Genomic DNA, 15,691 nt, shown 5'->3' on the forward strand with positions numbered 1-15,691 from the left:
TCAAGATTTTCAGGAGTTATTCTCATGTGGCCTGGAAGAAAATGCAACACTACATAGAATAAATTCAGGGTTAGAAGTCTTTGACTTGATTATTATTACTTAAATATATTTGAGAAGGCTTCTGAACAATTCATTGATTAAATATTCTGTGGAGCCCAAAATAGGTGTATTGCCTGAGAGGTAGTGAGAACACTGCAACTCTTGAATTTACTCTCTATATTAAATAAATGCATAGAACTACTTGGGGGAAAAAAAAAGATAAAATGCAGTGTGCTTTCGATATACTACAGATTTAGTTTTATTTTCAATTAGATTTAAGTATTCACCTGTATAGAAAATATAGATTCCTGCCCCTTCAAAAGCTAGTTGCATTAGAGCTCTACAGACAGAAAAAAAAATCATGTCGAAGCTTAGTAAAAATAAAAGTTTTCAGAAGTTGTACAAAGCATAAATTGTATATACAATTTCCTGAATGAGAAAGTACTTTGTCTCCTACTCGACAGTTTATTTATCAGGTTTAATCTACATGTTTAGTCATAAAAACTGTCTTCTTTCCATTACATAAGCATTCATGCATTGAAAAAAATTATGAAAGCCCTACCACATAAACTCTACAGTTCTGAGTGCTGGAAATATAATGGTGAAAATAAAATAGGCAGTGCTTATTTTTGTACCTATAAATAAATACACATAAAGATAGATTTATAAAAGGATAGATATCGTCAGTAGTTTTTATTGAACCCACAAAACTATAACGTAAAGTTATATAACAATGGAGTAGTCATGATAAATCTTAAGGTACCATGAAGAGAAAAGCAAACCCTTTTATTCTAAGTGAACGTTAGCATTCCTCTATCCTATCTTTATTCCCCAGATGATTCTGAGGAGGAGGAGCCCACTGAGTCACTTCAGGTATCTTCAGCAAAAAGAAAATGCACATCCACTAGAAATTGGTGATTATGTATTCAATAATTTCTATAATTGTAATCATACTGGCCCCACAAAATAGGCCCAGCTGACCGTCAATATTTGCTGTAATAAAACCAACAAAGAAATTGAATGTCATTGTTTTTTCCATAAAAAGCAAATTAAACGTTATTAGAAGTTAAATTATTTGATCTTGTCAGGCCTTAAAACTAACGCCACCTTAAGTGACATTACAAGTGGCGTCATTATAGGCCCACAAGGGCATATTAACGTGGCAGCCTAAGGCGGCCTGGGAGGAAGTAGGGTGGGAGTGCCTGCGGGAACCTTGCCTTAGCCCTTATTGGCCAAATACGTGCTTCCGCACTCGTGAACATTGTGTGGTTGCAATAGCTAGGCATTGAGACAGGATGCATGCCCTTGACCTTTAAGCTGATAAGATTATGTAAAAAACCTCCCTTCCCCATTTGCCTTTAAAAGCAAGTGCTTGTGTGGTAATAAACGGAACTGCTCGACAGAACCCCCGCCGTGTCTGAGTGTCCTTTAACCAGGCTAGTTGGGGCCGGCGGCTGTGCTCACCTCTCTTCACGGCTCTCTTCCCCCGTCTCCTTCCAAAGGGGACAGGAGGGAAAGAGGAATCCCGGCCATTCTCTCGCCCACCAAAAGCAACAAGGCTATGGCTGTTCGGGTCGGCTGGCGGCAGACCCGACAGATCTAATAAGTTAATCATACCTGATGTTATATAAGTATGGGTTAGTTGAATTATTTTAGAATTTGGAATAAAGTAATAACAATTAGTAATATCTTATAATAATATTCATACAAATCATCTCAAAAGGCAGAGAGAAAAAGAAAGCATTATATCTGTTTCCAAAAATATAAATAACTGACAGACTTTGGAGGATACAAAATTCATAAAAGATACTAGATAATTACAAATTCATTTCCATGTGTTAAACGAAGAGCAGAAATGTGACATCCAGATGGCATTACTGGATGATGATGTTTTCCAGAAATTTAATTTCCAAGCAATTTGTGACTTTGTGTCCAATCTATATTTCCTTTATGCATTTATAATATTTAATTTAAACAAAATATATTATAACAACACTGCTTTTTTGATGTTTTTAAAGGCTATATTTATCTCTATCATTTGTGCTTTTTTTTGCTTTTTTTTTTTTTGTGTGTGTGACCGGTAAGGGGATCGCAACCCTCGGTGTGGTGTCGCTTGCGCTGCGCTCAGCCAGTGAGCGCACCGGCCATCCCTATATAGGATCTGAACCTGTGGCCTCAGCTCTCCCACCACCGCACTCTCCCGAGTGAGCCACAGGTCCGGCCCCATTTGTGCTTTTTTATTGTGGTAAAATATATATATAACATAAAACTCACAACTTTAAGCATTTTTAAGTGTACTGTGGCATTAAGTACATGTTCATTGTTATGCATCCAGCATCTCCATCCATTTCCACAAGTTTTTCATCTTCTGCAACTGAATCTTGGTACCCATGAAACACTAACTCTCCATCTCCCTTCTCCCCCAGCTCCTGGCAATCACCATTCTACTTTCTACTCTGAATTTGACTGTTCTAGCTCTGTCTTCTTAAACAGATTGCACTATTAATCTTTATCTCATTGCCCTTTCTTAGGATCATGCTATTTTTGTAAAGTGTGGTAATGACATGTAGGCTTCTCCAAGAGCTTTGGGTAATTTGCATATTTCCTCCCTACTCAGGGTCTCAGATGCTATGTCTGACTGCTGTCCTTTTGCCTGACTTGAATGCCCTCTTCTGACATGGGTTTCTCTAACATGCAGCAAGATCTAGGAAATATCTAGGAAATCAGCAGTTAAGTTTGTTAAGGACTGTCTGATGAACAGGACTATTTGATGAGAGCAGACAGTGGTTGTAAACTAAAAGCTTGATTTTGCTTACTCTGGTCCTTCTTTTTAACCCACCCTGAAATGGAGTACTGTGTGGAGGTAGGAGGTGATTTACTAAAATTCCACCCAGATTGAGATTGCTGGAACACTCCAGCAGTCACTTGACGAGGGAAACAGTCTGCCGAGGAAGTGTGACATGAGCAAGAGTGTGAGATGATGAACACCAGCTTTCTCTTTGCCAAAGCCTCTGTGAGGTTCACCGGCAGTGTTTTCTAGGCAGTGAAAAGGTTCAGACGTAAATAGTGGCCGAATGACAAGTACTATTGATTCTTTTCCTCTATTGATGAGCTAAACCCTAAATACGAAAGGAAAAAAAATAATAAAAAACATAAAAACAAAAGAAAATTGAGGAACAACTAAACAACACTTACCAAGTGACTAGGACACACTCACTGCTTTTTGCTGCTGGGTTATTTTATAATTTAAATCACGGTACTTTATTTCAATGTTTTCAAGATTCTCTCTAGGGATAAAAATTGTTAGTATAGCTCAAGATTATCAGCATGACTTTCAATTCCCATCTGACAAAATTAATATTCATTTTTGGTTCAAATGTTGTTTAGTGTCGAATTAGACACAGCAACATATTCAATATTAACCACAGTTAACATCATTTGGAAGGCACTCTTGTCATGCTGATATTTAGGAAACATAATTTTTCCACAGCTCCAATAATTTTTCCATGCCTCATTTCTGAGAAAAAGACATTAAATGTAGATATCTACCAAGCAGACAGAAGTATTTACAAGCATTTAGATATGTGTTTAATTTTAATTTTAATTCTGGTTCTGTCCTTTGTTACTTATGTGGCCCTAGAGAAATCACATTGTTTTCCTTGGTCTTGGTTTCCTCATTCATAGTCAGGATTCACAGAGCTGTTATAAGGAGAAATCTAAAAATGTATATAAAGAATTGGCCAGAAACTGGCATATACAGGGTGTTCAATAAATATTAGTTATTTACATGGTTAATATGTTTGGGCAAAAATCCTGTTTTCTTAATGTCTTCTAAAAATCTTTATATGTCATCAGAGTGGCTAAACACTATTTTAAAATGGTAGCTCTTTATGTGGTCTTAGAGACCCTCTCTCTGTCTCTAGCCCAGACCTCTACTGTGAACTTCCATAATATATTCAATTGCCTCTTGAGATTTCTACTCAGATGTCTAATAATTATTTCAAATGTAACATCTTCCAAGTCAAACTTTTGATATTTCCCACATTTATAATGTAAAATTTTACACCCCATAGCCAATCCATCAGGAAATCCTGCTTGTCCTATCTCTAAAACATGTCTAGAATCCTACGACTTCTCACTCCATTCAATGCTACCTCCTTTTCCCAGGCCTACATTATCTCTCACCCAGATTTTAGCAATAGCTTTTTGACTGGTCGTTTTGCTTCTAGCCTTAATGCACCCCACCTCAGCAAATACACCCGCTCTCTTCTTCACACAATAGCCACAATATGCTTCTGCAACTTGCCAAGTCATGTCACTCTCCGCCTCAACTTTTCCTACAGCTGAGACTTTCTGATATACCCTAAGTCAAACTCTTCCATGGAGTTTTGAAAATTACTGCTTTAGGTCTTTGCTTAACTGTCACCTTCTCAGGAAGGCCTTTCCTGATCATAATCCACAGCCCTGAGAACAGTCCTCCCTGACTCTGGTTTCCTCGGAAAACATTTCTGCTCCTTTTCCCCGCACGACCCTTAGCACCATCTGACATTACTGTATATTTATTGTCCATCTCCACTCCAGAGAAATAAGCATGACAAGGAAAGCTTTTTGTCTTTCATACACTGAGGCATCCCTCATACCTAGAATACACCTTGAATCCTAATATGTAATAGGTGCTCATTATATATTTGTAAAATGGACAAACAAGGGAACGAATTAAAGATGAAACCAATAAATGAGTGGATGAATATTAACCCGTCTGTGTTATAAGCTGAGGTAGAAACCAACCACGTCATGATTTTTAGATAGCAACAATAATTGTCATTAAGAATGAGTCCTATTAGCAAAGTTGCTTGGAATTATGTGGTGCTTTTTAATATATGTAATAAACATGGCATTAAGCCACTCTCCTTACTGTTGATGATTTTCAAAATCATCAATATTTCCAAATATACTTAATACATTATGCATCATTTATATGCTTACTTAATTTCCATTGGTTTAATCCTTGGCAACAGGAGAATGTATTAAATTTACATTAGATAATCAGAGGGTATACTAATATCTACAAATAACAAAGCAGTTGACAAAGTGATGTGAATAATAAAGTTGTCTTGGAAGTTCAGAAATTTTAGTAATATTTCGATCTTTTGGTCCTCCATAATGCTTCCAATTTGTACGCACACTGATAATATCATTTAATTTCCCAAGCACAACATTAATGATCATTTTCAAGCATTATCCATCTGTGTTTTTGAGAGAAGATAAATTCCTCCCCCACAAAAATATTGTGATATTTACTCAACTTCTCTCAGGGAGCTGACTTGTTCAGTAATTTGGGTCTCACTGGATCTGTGTGCCTCATGGCGATAGGGAAATTGTCCAGGACTTAAGTTTCAGAATGTTTGTGTTAGGAGAAGAAGATTCATATAATAAAATCTGGGTTTTAATAAGGAAGGGTAAGGAGATCAGACAAAAAAGAATGAGTATTTTCTGCATTATGAAACACTACAGAAATGCTTCCAAATTATTGAACGTGAGTGCTACATTAAGCGGAATAAATTGGTTTTGCATAAAGCAAACATGTTCCTACAATTCTTATTTCAAAATTTGTTATATTAAAACAGAACAATTTTAAAAATTCACTTGTTTTACTAATGAAATTTTCCTAAATTCAGCCACAATTTACACTTTTATTCAGGTCCACACTGCCTAGTTTCTGGTCCATATTAGTTATTCAGTTTGTGTTTACTAAGAAATAGTACATTTTTAAATTATAAACATTATTTGGTGTGAATCAAGTCAGACTTGTTTCTAGGAACTTTGCCAATTGCTATCGATTAGATGTCCCCAACCTCATTGAGGCTTAATCCCCACTGTGACTGTTGAAGGTGGGAAATCCTATTATGGTAATTGAGAGGTGGGGCCTTGAAGAAATGATTAGATGTAGGACCACAAGGCTCCATAGTGAATGGATTAATAATGGTGATCGGGGCGTGGTTCGAAGGGCTTTAAAAACACAGTGAATGAGGAGGTTAGTCTCTCTGCTCCACCATTTCACAATATGACACCCTGCTGTCACTGAAGTCACCACCAAAGAAAGCCTTCATCAGACATGTTCCCTGGACTTTGTATTTCCAGCCTCTGAAACTGTAAGCAACATGTTTCATTTTCTTATAAATTACCCAGTTCCATATATTTTGTTGTAAGTAATAGTATAACAAAACTGTTGGTGACTAATTGGTATATTAGTATACCAATACTAATATACTGGTTGACTAATTGGTATACGTATATTGGTGACTAATACACCAATATAATTGGGAATGACAGATTAGATCCAGAGCTGGTAATATTACAGAGTGTAGTTTTTGGAGGGGTCAGAGATCAATAATCTGGATTCCGGAAAGAAGAGAGAGATGATTCTGGAAATCCCCAGAAGTAGTTTACCAAGTAGATAGTGTTGTTATAAGGAAAGAGGTAGCATCAGTACATCTGTGAGCATGTGTGTATGAATGTGACAGAAAGAGAAACAGAAAGGAAAGTAGAGTAAGAAAGGGTGTGTGTGTGTGTGTGTGTGTGTGTGTGTGTGTGTGCGTGAGAGAGAGAGAGAGAGAGAGAGAGAGAGAGATGGCCCATACTGGCAAACTTGTAGAGCTAAACTGATTTTGCCCTTAATGCACTGCAGATTTCTCTATAGATAAGCTGTGGAAGGGGATGAAGGACACCTGAATAAAAATATCCAAAGTGCCAGACACTTTTGGAACCACTTACATACTGATTTCATTTTTACAGCAATCCTATAAAGTAGGACACTACTATTCTGTCCGTTTTACAGGAGATACAGAGAGGTTAAATGATTTAACTTGGATGAAAAATTGTGGAGCTGGTATCAGCAGCCTGGGTCAGATCCAGCTCTTAACCCATCCAGCTTTATTGCCTCCTTCAATACTTGCCTCATATAGCAGTGGTTCTGGAAATGTTTCAAACTGTAAACAAAGGGGGCCTGAAGTTTCCTGTACAGTCAAAGTCACAAGGAAAAGAATTTCCCAACAGTGAAATTTTCACATTGAGAGAAACTTGATGTGCAGTTTTAGATATTTGAGAGCACCCAATTTTAACCTTTGGAAATAAGAATTGAGAACCCATCCTGATAACACAGTTTTCTTCTCAGGAAATTTCTGTTATGATTGCATTATTTAAAATTGTCAGTTGAGGTTGTATTTGGCAAGTGGATGATTTTCCAGACTAGAATTTCATAAGAATGGAAAACGATTTAACATGTTGATTGGCTATGGTTCAAATTAAGTGAATATTTAGTGATTAAAGTAAGGGGAAAGTTCTCATTCTTTATTTACCAGGAAGCAGAAAAGGCAAACATCCACAGTGCTTTTCTTCGTGCTGGGCTTTGCATTCCTTCAAGCAACCATAAGTGCTGTAGCTGCTAAAATTCTGCAGCTTGATGTTAGGATTGCATTCTCCCCAAGGGTGTTCTTCATGAACTGTCTTAAGATAAAATGAACACCTGATTCAGGAGATGTACCTAAGTTAATCCACCTATTTTCCATCAGACAGTCTGAGAAATAATTTTGCTTTTCTCTCAGATCTCTTTGACCGTTTCTATAAACATTTTTTTACTATAAAAATATTTTGGTGTTTTTTTCATCAAATCATACAAATTTGAATGGGGATTCCTGAATAAATCTTTTAGTTAATTAACTTTGGGTAGGAACAACAGATTTCAAAACATCTAGTAGTTTATTTTTTAAAAGAAATACATGTCTAATCTGTCCATTTGAAGTAATTGTTCTCTTAAATGAGCTATGATATAAATCAAATCATTACCAGTTAACTTTTAAAGAACACCTGAGAGTATTGTTTTGAAAAGAAAATGCTACAGAATTTTTTTTAAAGCTACATATAAATGAGAAGCTACTAAATGATTTTGTTTAATTGACTCCATTTGCCTATTTGCTTACTCTATTAACCTGAAAGTCCCTGTACGTAAGTATCCTAGTGATCCTTTAACATGTTGCCCAAATGTTCATCAATAAAGTCAGACAGACTAATATTCTAACAATTAACTCATATAAGGAAAAAATATTATTAATGTACATGTTATGTTACAATATTAATCAGCCCACTCAGAAAACAGTAACCAAAATTACAAAAAAAGATCCTTTATTGAGCTCCTATTATCTGTCTGACAACATGGTAAGTGCTTTCTTTATGTTATTACTTCACGTAAAATTCATAATAATCATGAAAGGAAAATATTACCCTCTCCCTCAAATGTGTAAGAGAAGATTTAAATTCAGGGAGTTGATTAAGGAAATTACTGAGCAAGTGGCTGTGGAAACCTGCCAGACCAGCCTGATTCCAAGATTCCTGCTCTTCCCATTTTATTTTTTTCCTAAATAGTCCCATTGAGAAAACGCATAGTTCAGCAACTTTGGTGTCTCCTCGTACTTAATGACTCTTCCCATTTCTAATGGAATTTAAAGTTACTTTGGATGTGACAGGCTTCCCAGCTTTCACTTATACTGTGTACATGAATTCACCATTTTTTGCTAAATATGCATATGTGCATCCAGATAAAGGAAAAGAATCTGAACTGAAACTTTAGATTTTCCAGCGGTGTTCTAAAGGCATGAGAGAAAGGAATTTCTAGTGAAAAGTATTATTTATGCATTTGATACATTCACTACTCCACCTAATTCCCTGAGTCTACCTGTCATGCGTGCTTACCTTCACTAGGCAAATTGTTACACGAGCGTTCATTCCTGCAGGTGATGACAAGCATAAACCATCAAACTGTGGCACTTTCTGTGGTGAATGAACAGCAAAGATGATCCCAGCATCAGCAAAAACAAGGCCTGGGTTATCAGTAAATTTCTCCTGAAAGAAAAATACATTTTTCCCCAAATTTCAAATTGATTATTTCAATTGACACAAGTTTAGGATTTAGTTTCATCATCTCATGATAGCATTTGGCTTATCTAAAATCAAATATTTCGTATTAGGGTATAATCTCTTTTCATATAAAGGATGTGAAAATTAAACAACTAAGACATATTTTTCATTTTTTAATCATAGCTCAAGGCCTCTAACACTTTTTCATGGATCATTTAAACTTTCGACGATGCCATGAGTACATATAACTTCAATAACCCTATTTACTCTGGCCCTCTCTTTAACTAGTTGCCTTTTAATATTTTACTCCATGGCTGTTCTATATGGTTTATATGTTTTAGAAAATCATTTAGCCTTCTTCTCATTGCAATTCAAATCCCTGGCCTTATTTAAAATTCAAATTCATTTCCTGCAGGAATGAAGATTTACACTATTTCTCTAACACCAATGCTATTTTTATATTAATTTTACGTCAGATGAAGAAATTTAAGACTAAACATCTAACGACTTTGTCATTAGTTGTAATTTCAAGCTATAAGGAGAAAGAATGGACTTCAGAATATAAGATTTTTCTGTGACTGGGTCAACTGCATATATAACTATATTTAATTAAAATACTTAATATTCCATTTATAACTCAGAATGTTGTTTCTCCTGGGCTTGTTATAACCTTCCAAGAAACATTTAACTGGTTAGTCTGAAGAAAAATCTGTGTCATTTACTTATGGAACATTACATTGAATCTGCAGGTTTCAGTTTACATTCTAAAACTATGTGGAAAATTCTAGTTTATAAAATTCATAATATAATATTTGAAGTGAAATTCTAGTTTGTAAAATTTATAATGTCACATTTGAATTGACCATATGGCTAATATTTGAATGACTTGAAAATATTAATCAAATATATGTACACGAATGGGTAAGTATCTGCATTGCAGTGTGCAGAACTGTGTTTGGACATGAAGAAAAATATCTTGAATGAAATACAGGTGGACGTTATGAAGAATACCGTAACAGAAATTCTTTAAAAGTAGCCAATGGCTTAATTCATTTGAATTGAAATATGGGGTAGTTTGGCCAGATTCAGGGAGAAAAGGTTTATTTCTCATTTTTGTCATTAACTTTGTGATTCTGGATACTTAATCCATCAGCATTTCAGAATCCTCCTTTACTTTTGTAAATCCTCCTTTACTTCTACTCCACAGTAATGGGGTAGAATATCTCTAAATGTTTAATACTAGCAGTGGTTATGCAAGACATAAAATGAGAATTAACCTTGGGTGAGAGCTATACCAGGCACCCTTGAAGGTACCACCACTACAGTTTTAGGTATCTGAACATCTGTCTCCCAAGCCTAAACACTTAGAAATTCTCAGGCCAATTACAACTTGCCAAAATTTAGGCTTAGGCAAATTCCATGTATACAACATTCCTTACATCACAGTTATTTTTTCCTCACTTTTCCAGATATACATTCTATGGTTTGTTAACTTTGTGTATGTATAGCTGCTTTCTAAAAAATATGCATTATTTACTTAAATATCTTTCTAAAAGATATACTTAAAGTGCACAGTCATCTTAAATTAACTATATACATTGCAACTTAGAAATCTCTGCTTTCCTTATTGTGTAGCATGAGCATTTCCTGGAGTTACATTAGTGGAATTATTGTGTCACAATAATAGGATAGCTAAAAATCTCCAGGTTATGCTTTAAAATTTTGCCCTTTAAACTCTAAGTCAATAGAATCCATGGGACTCTAGGCTAAATGAACACAACCCACAATAATATCCAACCTGTGGGTACTATTTGACAGAGCAAAATATTCTGATCACATTTATTGAACCCCCTGCCCATTCTAGTTTGTCTGGACCCTGGCTAGGTTGAAGAGAATTCAATACCGGATTGACATTGAAGAGCAAGTTTAAGCCTCCTCCAGAGACACTCACTTTTTTCTTTGCTTGGCTATTTTCACCATAATTAAAAGTAAAACAACTCCCATATTCAGTGAAGACATGTGCAAAATCCTCCAATATAAAAATGAACCAAATAAAACACAGGTATTTTCATCACTTCTAAAGTTTAAATTGCTACAACTTTTTTTTTTTTTTAAGATCCACAGATGTCTTAGTGAGAATGCAGAAATGTCAAAAAGAAGAGACAATCCGATGATTTATATGTGTATTCAATGATAGTTTTCATTTTTTAAATGTGTGCCTGTCAATTTTCATGTGATTATTTAAGTGAGACACTTTCATATATAATTAAGCATGTTTTTACAACAATTAAAAAATTGCTTATTTTAAGTTTTACTGAGAATTCATGGAAACGTATGTTTTAACCTGTGGAGTCTGAAGCACTCCTCACCATCTTCTCCTTGAGGACACCTCCCCTGCGTCCTGTATGGTCACAGTGGGTCAGCTGATTGCATTGGTCTGCTGCTTTGACCCTACTCCTCCAACCACTTCCACTGCAGAGGTGTGCATGTGACATAAGCTGGGCCAGTCTTCAAACCCCACCCAATTGCCTCAGTGACTGGTTCAGGAACTGACATGCGTCCCAAGTAGAGCTAATCAGATTCTTCCGTGAAATTATAAAGGAGATACTGGAGTGCTAAACTGTAATAATGAAAGTCTAGGGTTGGCAGCAGCCATGTTAGCTCTGTGTGGGGAGAACTCATACAAAGAAGCCATCCAGACTTATGAGATGGAACCGAAGACAGAATCTCAATGAGAGTCTTGGAGTCTCTTGGTTTAGCATTATTGGAAGCCAGTTCTACTCTTAGAGTTCCCAGTTAATTAAGCCAATTCATTTTTTTTTTACCCTTTAGCTTACTAGAATTGGGTTTCTATAATATGCAACTGAAAAAGTCATCTCTAATACAAAATTTCTCGGTGAGTTTAAACATGTTGGTACATAAAAAGCAACATAAAATGGCTTCTTCTCCAAATTAAGAGTTTAAACCAGGGCTTCATCTCTCTCAAATGCCTCTCAGGGGTTCTTTCCTGTTTGCTGTGTGCTGAGGGAAGTTACCAAAAGGATAAGGAATTGTATCCCAGAACAATTAATTTGTGAATTTTACTTAGAATCACCTGACAGCACAAGCTACAGAATGGCTAATACAGGAAATATGGGATCAAATTGCCTACATAGCTCTTTATTTTTTATTTTTATTTTTTTAAAAATTTTATTTTATTTTGTCAATATACAATGTGGTTGATTACTATGGCCCATTACTGAAACCTGCCTCCCGCCTCCCTCTCCCCCCTCCCTCCCATCAATCTCCTTTCTGCTCGCTTGTCATATCAACTTCAAGGAGTTGTGATTGTTGTGTCTTCTTCCCCACTCCCCAGTTTATTTGTGTATTTATTTATTTATTTTTAGCTACCACAAATAAGTGAGAACATATCTCTTTATTAATAGATTCCAGATATATCCAGCACTTTATCTCAAATGTAGATTAATTATCTGAGTAATAAAAACAGGATTTTATCTGTTATGAGTGAATACATATATACATAAATACATTATGTATACATACATATAACTTGCATAGTTAAATGCTGGGGCCTTCTTATTTTCTATAGCCCTCATGCAATACCACAAGCATAAAAAACAGAGTGATGGCTGCTTAATGACGAAAAAATGCTATCTTGGAATAGGTTGTTTGTTGATGAGTGAGAAAAATTAAAATATCCTCATATTAAACTGTTTTTCTTTTGGAAAGACTGTGCTGCAAGAAAGGCAATCAAACTTTTTGTTCTCTATCTTATATACATCTTGAAAGAAAAAATTTGTTTCTTGTGTATTCCACACTTCCTAATCTCATAAGACAGAGCTAATGAAATAGAATCTTTGAGCAAATTTAGATTGATTCCCCACGGGAGTAAATATTATCTCAGTGTGAAACAGTAAAATAAATAGCTTATTATATTGATGATATTTGGAGAAATATCAAACCACTACCTTTGGGACACATGGCTTTCCAAAAAAGTCACATTTCAACAAAGTGCTATCGTCGATATAAAACCCATTGTTCCTGACAAACTCTGTAATGCTGAAGTTTGGGTGACTTGCAACAAAATCAACAACCTCTTTAGAGCTTGTAAAATTGTCACCGATTTCCTGATGCTGGAGGACTTTGGATACAATATGCCATAAGAAAAAAAATGACACCAACTACAGCATCTGTTTGGAACCTATTAGTAGGAATAAAGGCAATAGTCAGAATAAAATAACTTGTAATTACAGCAGAGACCAAAATTTGGACTCATCAGTTTTTCCTTCTTTTCTCTTACGCTCTCCCTCATTTGCAACACATTCAAGCAAGGAGGTTTTTGACACATCATACAATTTATCTTATATTTGTACATGGAATAACTTCCAGACTCTGATCTGGATTAATCCTCATAAATCTTCAAGACCTAATTCTTCCTTCCTTCAAAAGAAGAGGTGGTAATGTGTAGTGGCTAAGAACCTACACTTGGGAGCCAGATTTCCTGGGTTCGAATCCCAGCTCTGCTATTGCCATGGCTTTGTTCTGTGTCCACTTAGCGAAGCTGAAACCGTATTTCCCAACATTTCTCTTTCTTGTATGTATCTGGTTACACTCTTAAGTTCATCATAGGGCAGGAGCCGCAAAACATTACAACTGATCTGCCAACTGTACTTGTTGGTTTGGGCACAGCAGGAGGACTGTAACTCTTCCAACTCCTGTCCAATCTCTTCCAACTGAGATTGCCACCTGGTGAAGATGCCAACCTGACCTTCAGGTCACCCCTACCAAGATAGGAGGAAGTGAAAAAGAGACACCATTTGCAGCTTCTGTTTGTTGTCCCCACTTGACATCCATGTCCCTTTCTGACTGCCGGCCAGCACCAGAAACAGAGGCAACAGAATTACAAAGACTGCTTGCCCAGCCCCTGTGATTGAGCAGAGCTTATAATAAATCCTTATTCTATTTTACTCATAGCAGTACTGTTTCTCCAATCAATCCCTGATTGTTAGAGCCACTGAAAAATATGACAGCAGATTTCTTCATCTTCCTGTGTTTAGTTTCCTCACTTGTAAAATTGCTGTATGTTAATATAACCTACCTCAAAATATTATTTTGACAGTTGAGTTAATTATTTTTCTGAAAACATTTACAAGGATGCCTGGAATATAGGGAGTGTTAAGTATTAAACAAGTGCCTTATTATTGTCAATGTATTTTCTTGGCAATCAAAGCAGAAGTAATCTATTTAATCTAACTACTATATTACTTTGAAAATTATCTTATTTTGCTGAGAAATTTCTGCATTGTATTATGTGTGGTTCTTTACTTGCATGGTTTACATTCCTTTCAAAATGTGATTGGTACTTTCATATTTTGGATCTCATAAATCTTGAAACTAAACAAACCTTCTCTTTTCAAATTGACTGCTAGATAGAATGGAGTGTGTGGTCGACTCTTGATAAGTATATAGGGTCATGCAGTATGTGGTTTGTGTATCCTTCCTGGACCTCCTTTATAGACAACATTTTAACTTTCCTTTATATTGCTTTTAATATATATATATAATTTTTCTTTGTAATAAAAGTAATAGTAAATCCTTTCCCAGTCAAGGTAGGGCATAAGCAAAACAAAAAATTAAAATAAAATCCCAAACCAACATTATATATTCCTTGAGATGATAAACTGTTTTCATGATCAGCATCTAATATAATACCTTACTTAACCAGCTCTGAGCCTTACAAAGCCAGCCCAGGTCCGAAAACTGTGTAAATATCCTCCTTTGACGTCCACATTCTGAGATACTATTAAGTTAGGTGGCATTCTACCTAACTACAGTGTAAATAACCTTGCTTTTTTTGGTCAAAAGTATTTATGGTGATCTTTTGAGGAGTTAACAGTTTACCTTAGCAACAGATCTGTTAACCCTATGTTGAAAGATGGACTTTAAGCTACATCTACTCTGACTGACTGACAGGATACCAAGGCTGTGCTCCAAGGCTCTGCCACTTCAGAATCTTGCACAAGGTGAGAGTCAGCCCTACCTCACACAGTGTTCCCCAGATTATTTTCAAAACATTTATGCCCAGAACTGAAGAAGTTAGCACACTTGTTGTTGGGGCATTGAGGCCACACACCTCCTCCTGGGGCAGAGAACTAGCCACGACCCCACTCACAGACGCGTATGTAATCTGTTGAAAACATTCGCCTGGACAGGAGAGATAAAGATGGCGCCTGACGGAAACCCCCGGGGAGTGGCCAAGGAAAGACATAGTTCAGAATTATTGGATAAAAGATATTTCCACGCTCGTGCTCACCACGTGATTGCAATAGCAAAGCATTAGAGCAAGATGCATGTTCACATGACCTTTAAGATGATAGGTTGAAATTAGGAAATCCCCTTGCCATATGCTTATAAAAGCAGGTGCTTGTGTGAAAATAAACGGAACTGCTTGAAGGAACCCCTGCCACGTCTGAGTGTCTCTCTGTGGGCTGAGTAGGCGGGTGGCATCCTCACCTTCCTCCCGGGCTCTCCTAGGGTGGCAGGAGTCATCCTACTGGTTCCCTCTCTTGCTCATCCCGTGGTGGGGGGATAAAAGGGGCTACTGGGAGGTTTGGGGCCCACGACTGCCCCTGAGCCCCTGCAACTTGTGGGAGGTATAAACGCAATAGATAAGAAAGTTAAAAGGGAGAGCACCTTAATTTTATTCTTTTGAAATTCTTTTTATTATGTTAATAATAAT

At 36.3% G+C, this 15,691-nt stretch overlaps 1 protein-coding gene across 1 annotated transcript in view; it reads right to left on the bottom strand.

Annotated features, from left to right (window-relative positions):
- Positions 1 to 841: 841 nt before the first annotated feature.
- ASIC5 (acid sensing ion channel subunit family member 5) overlaps positions 842 to 15,691 on the bottom strand; it is a 33,333-nt gene continuing 18,483 nt past the window's right edge. Inside the window, 7 exon segments of the mRNA XM_063107494.1 lie at positions 842 to 1,032; positions 3,235 to 3,324; positions 7,398 to 7,545; positions 8,788 to 8,937; positions 10,856 to 10,981; positions 12,921 to 13,121; positions 13,123 to 13,153. Coding sequence (XP_062963564.1) covers positions 842 to 1,032; positions 3,235 to 3,324; positions 7,398 to 7,545; positions 8,788 to 8,937; positions 10,856 to 10,981; positions 12,921 to 13,121; positions 13,123 to 13,153 — 937 coding nt within the window.

The sequence above is a fragment of the Cynocephalus volans genome, chromosome 9 (genome assembly GCF_027409185.1).
Source record: "Cynocephalus volans isolate mCynVol1 chromosome 9, mCynVol1.pri, whole genome shotgun sequence".
In the NCBI taxonomy this organism is placed as follows: Eukaryota; Metazoa; Chordata; class Mammalia; order Dermoptera; family Cynocephalidae; genus Cynocephalus; species Cynocephalus volans.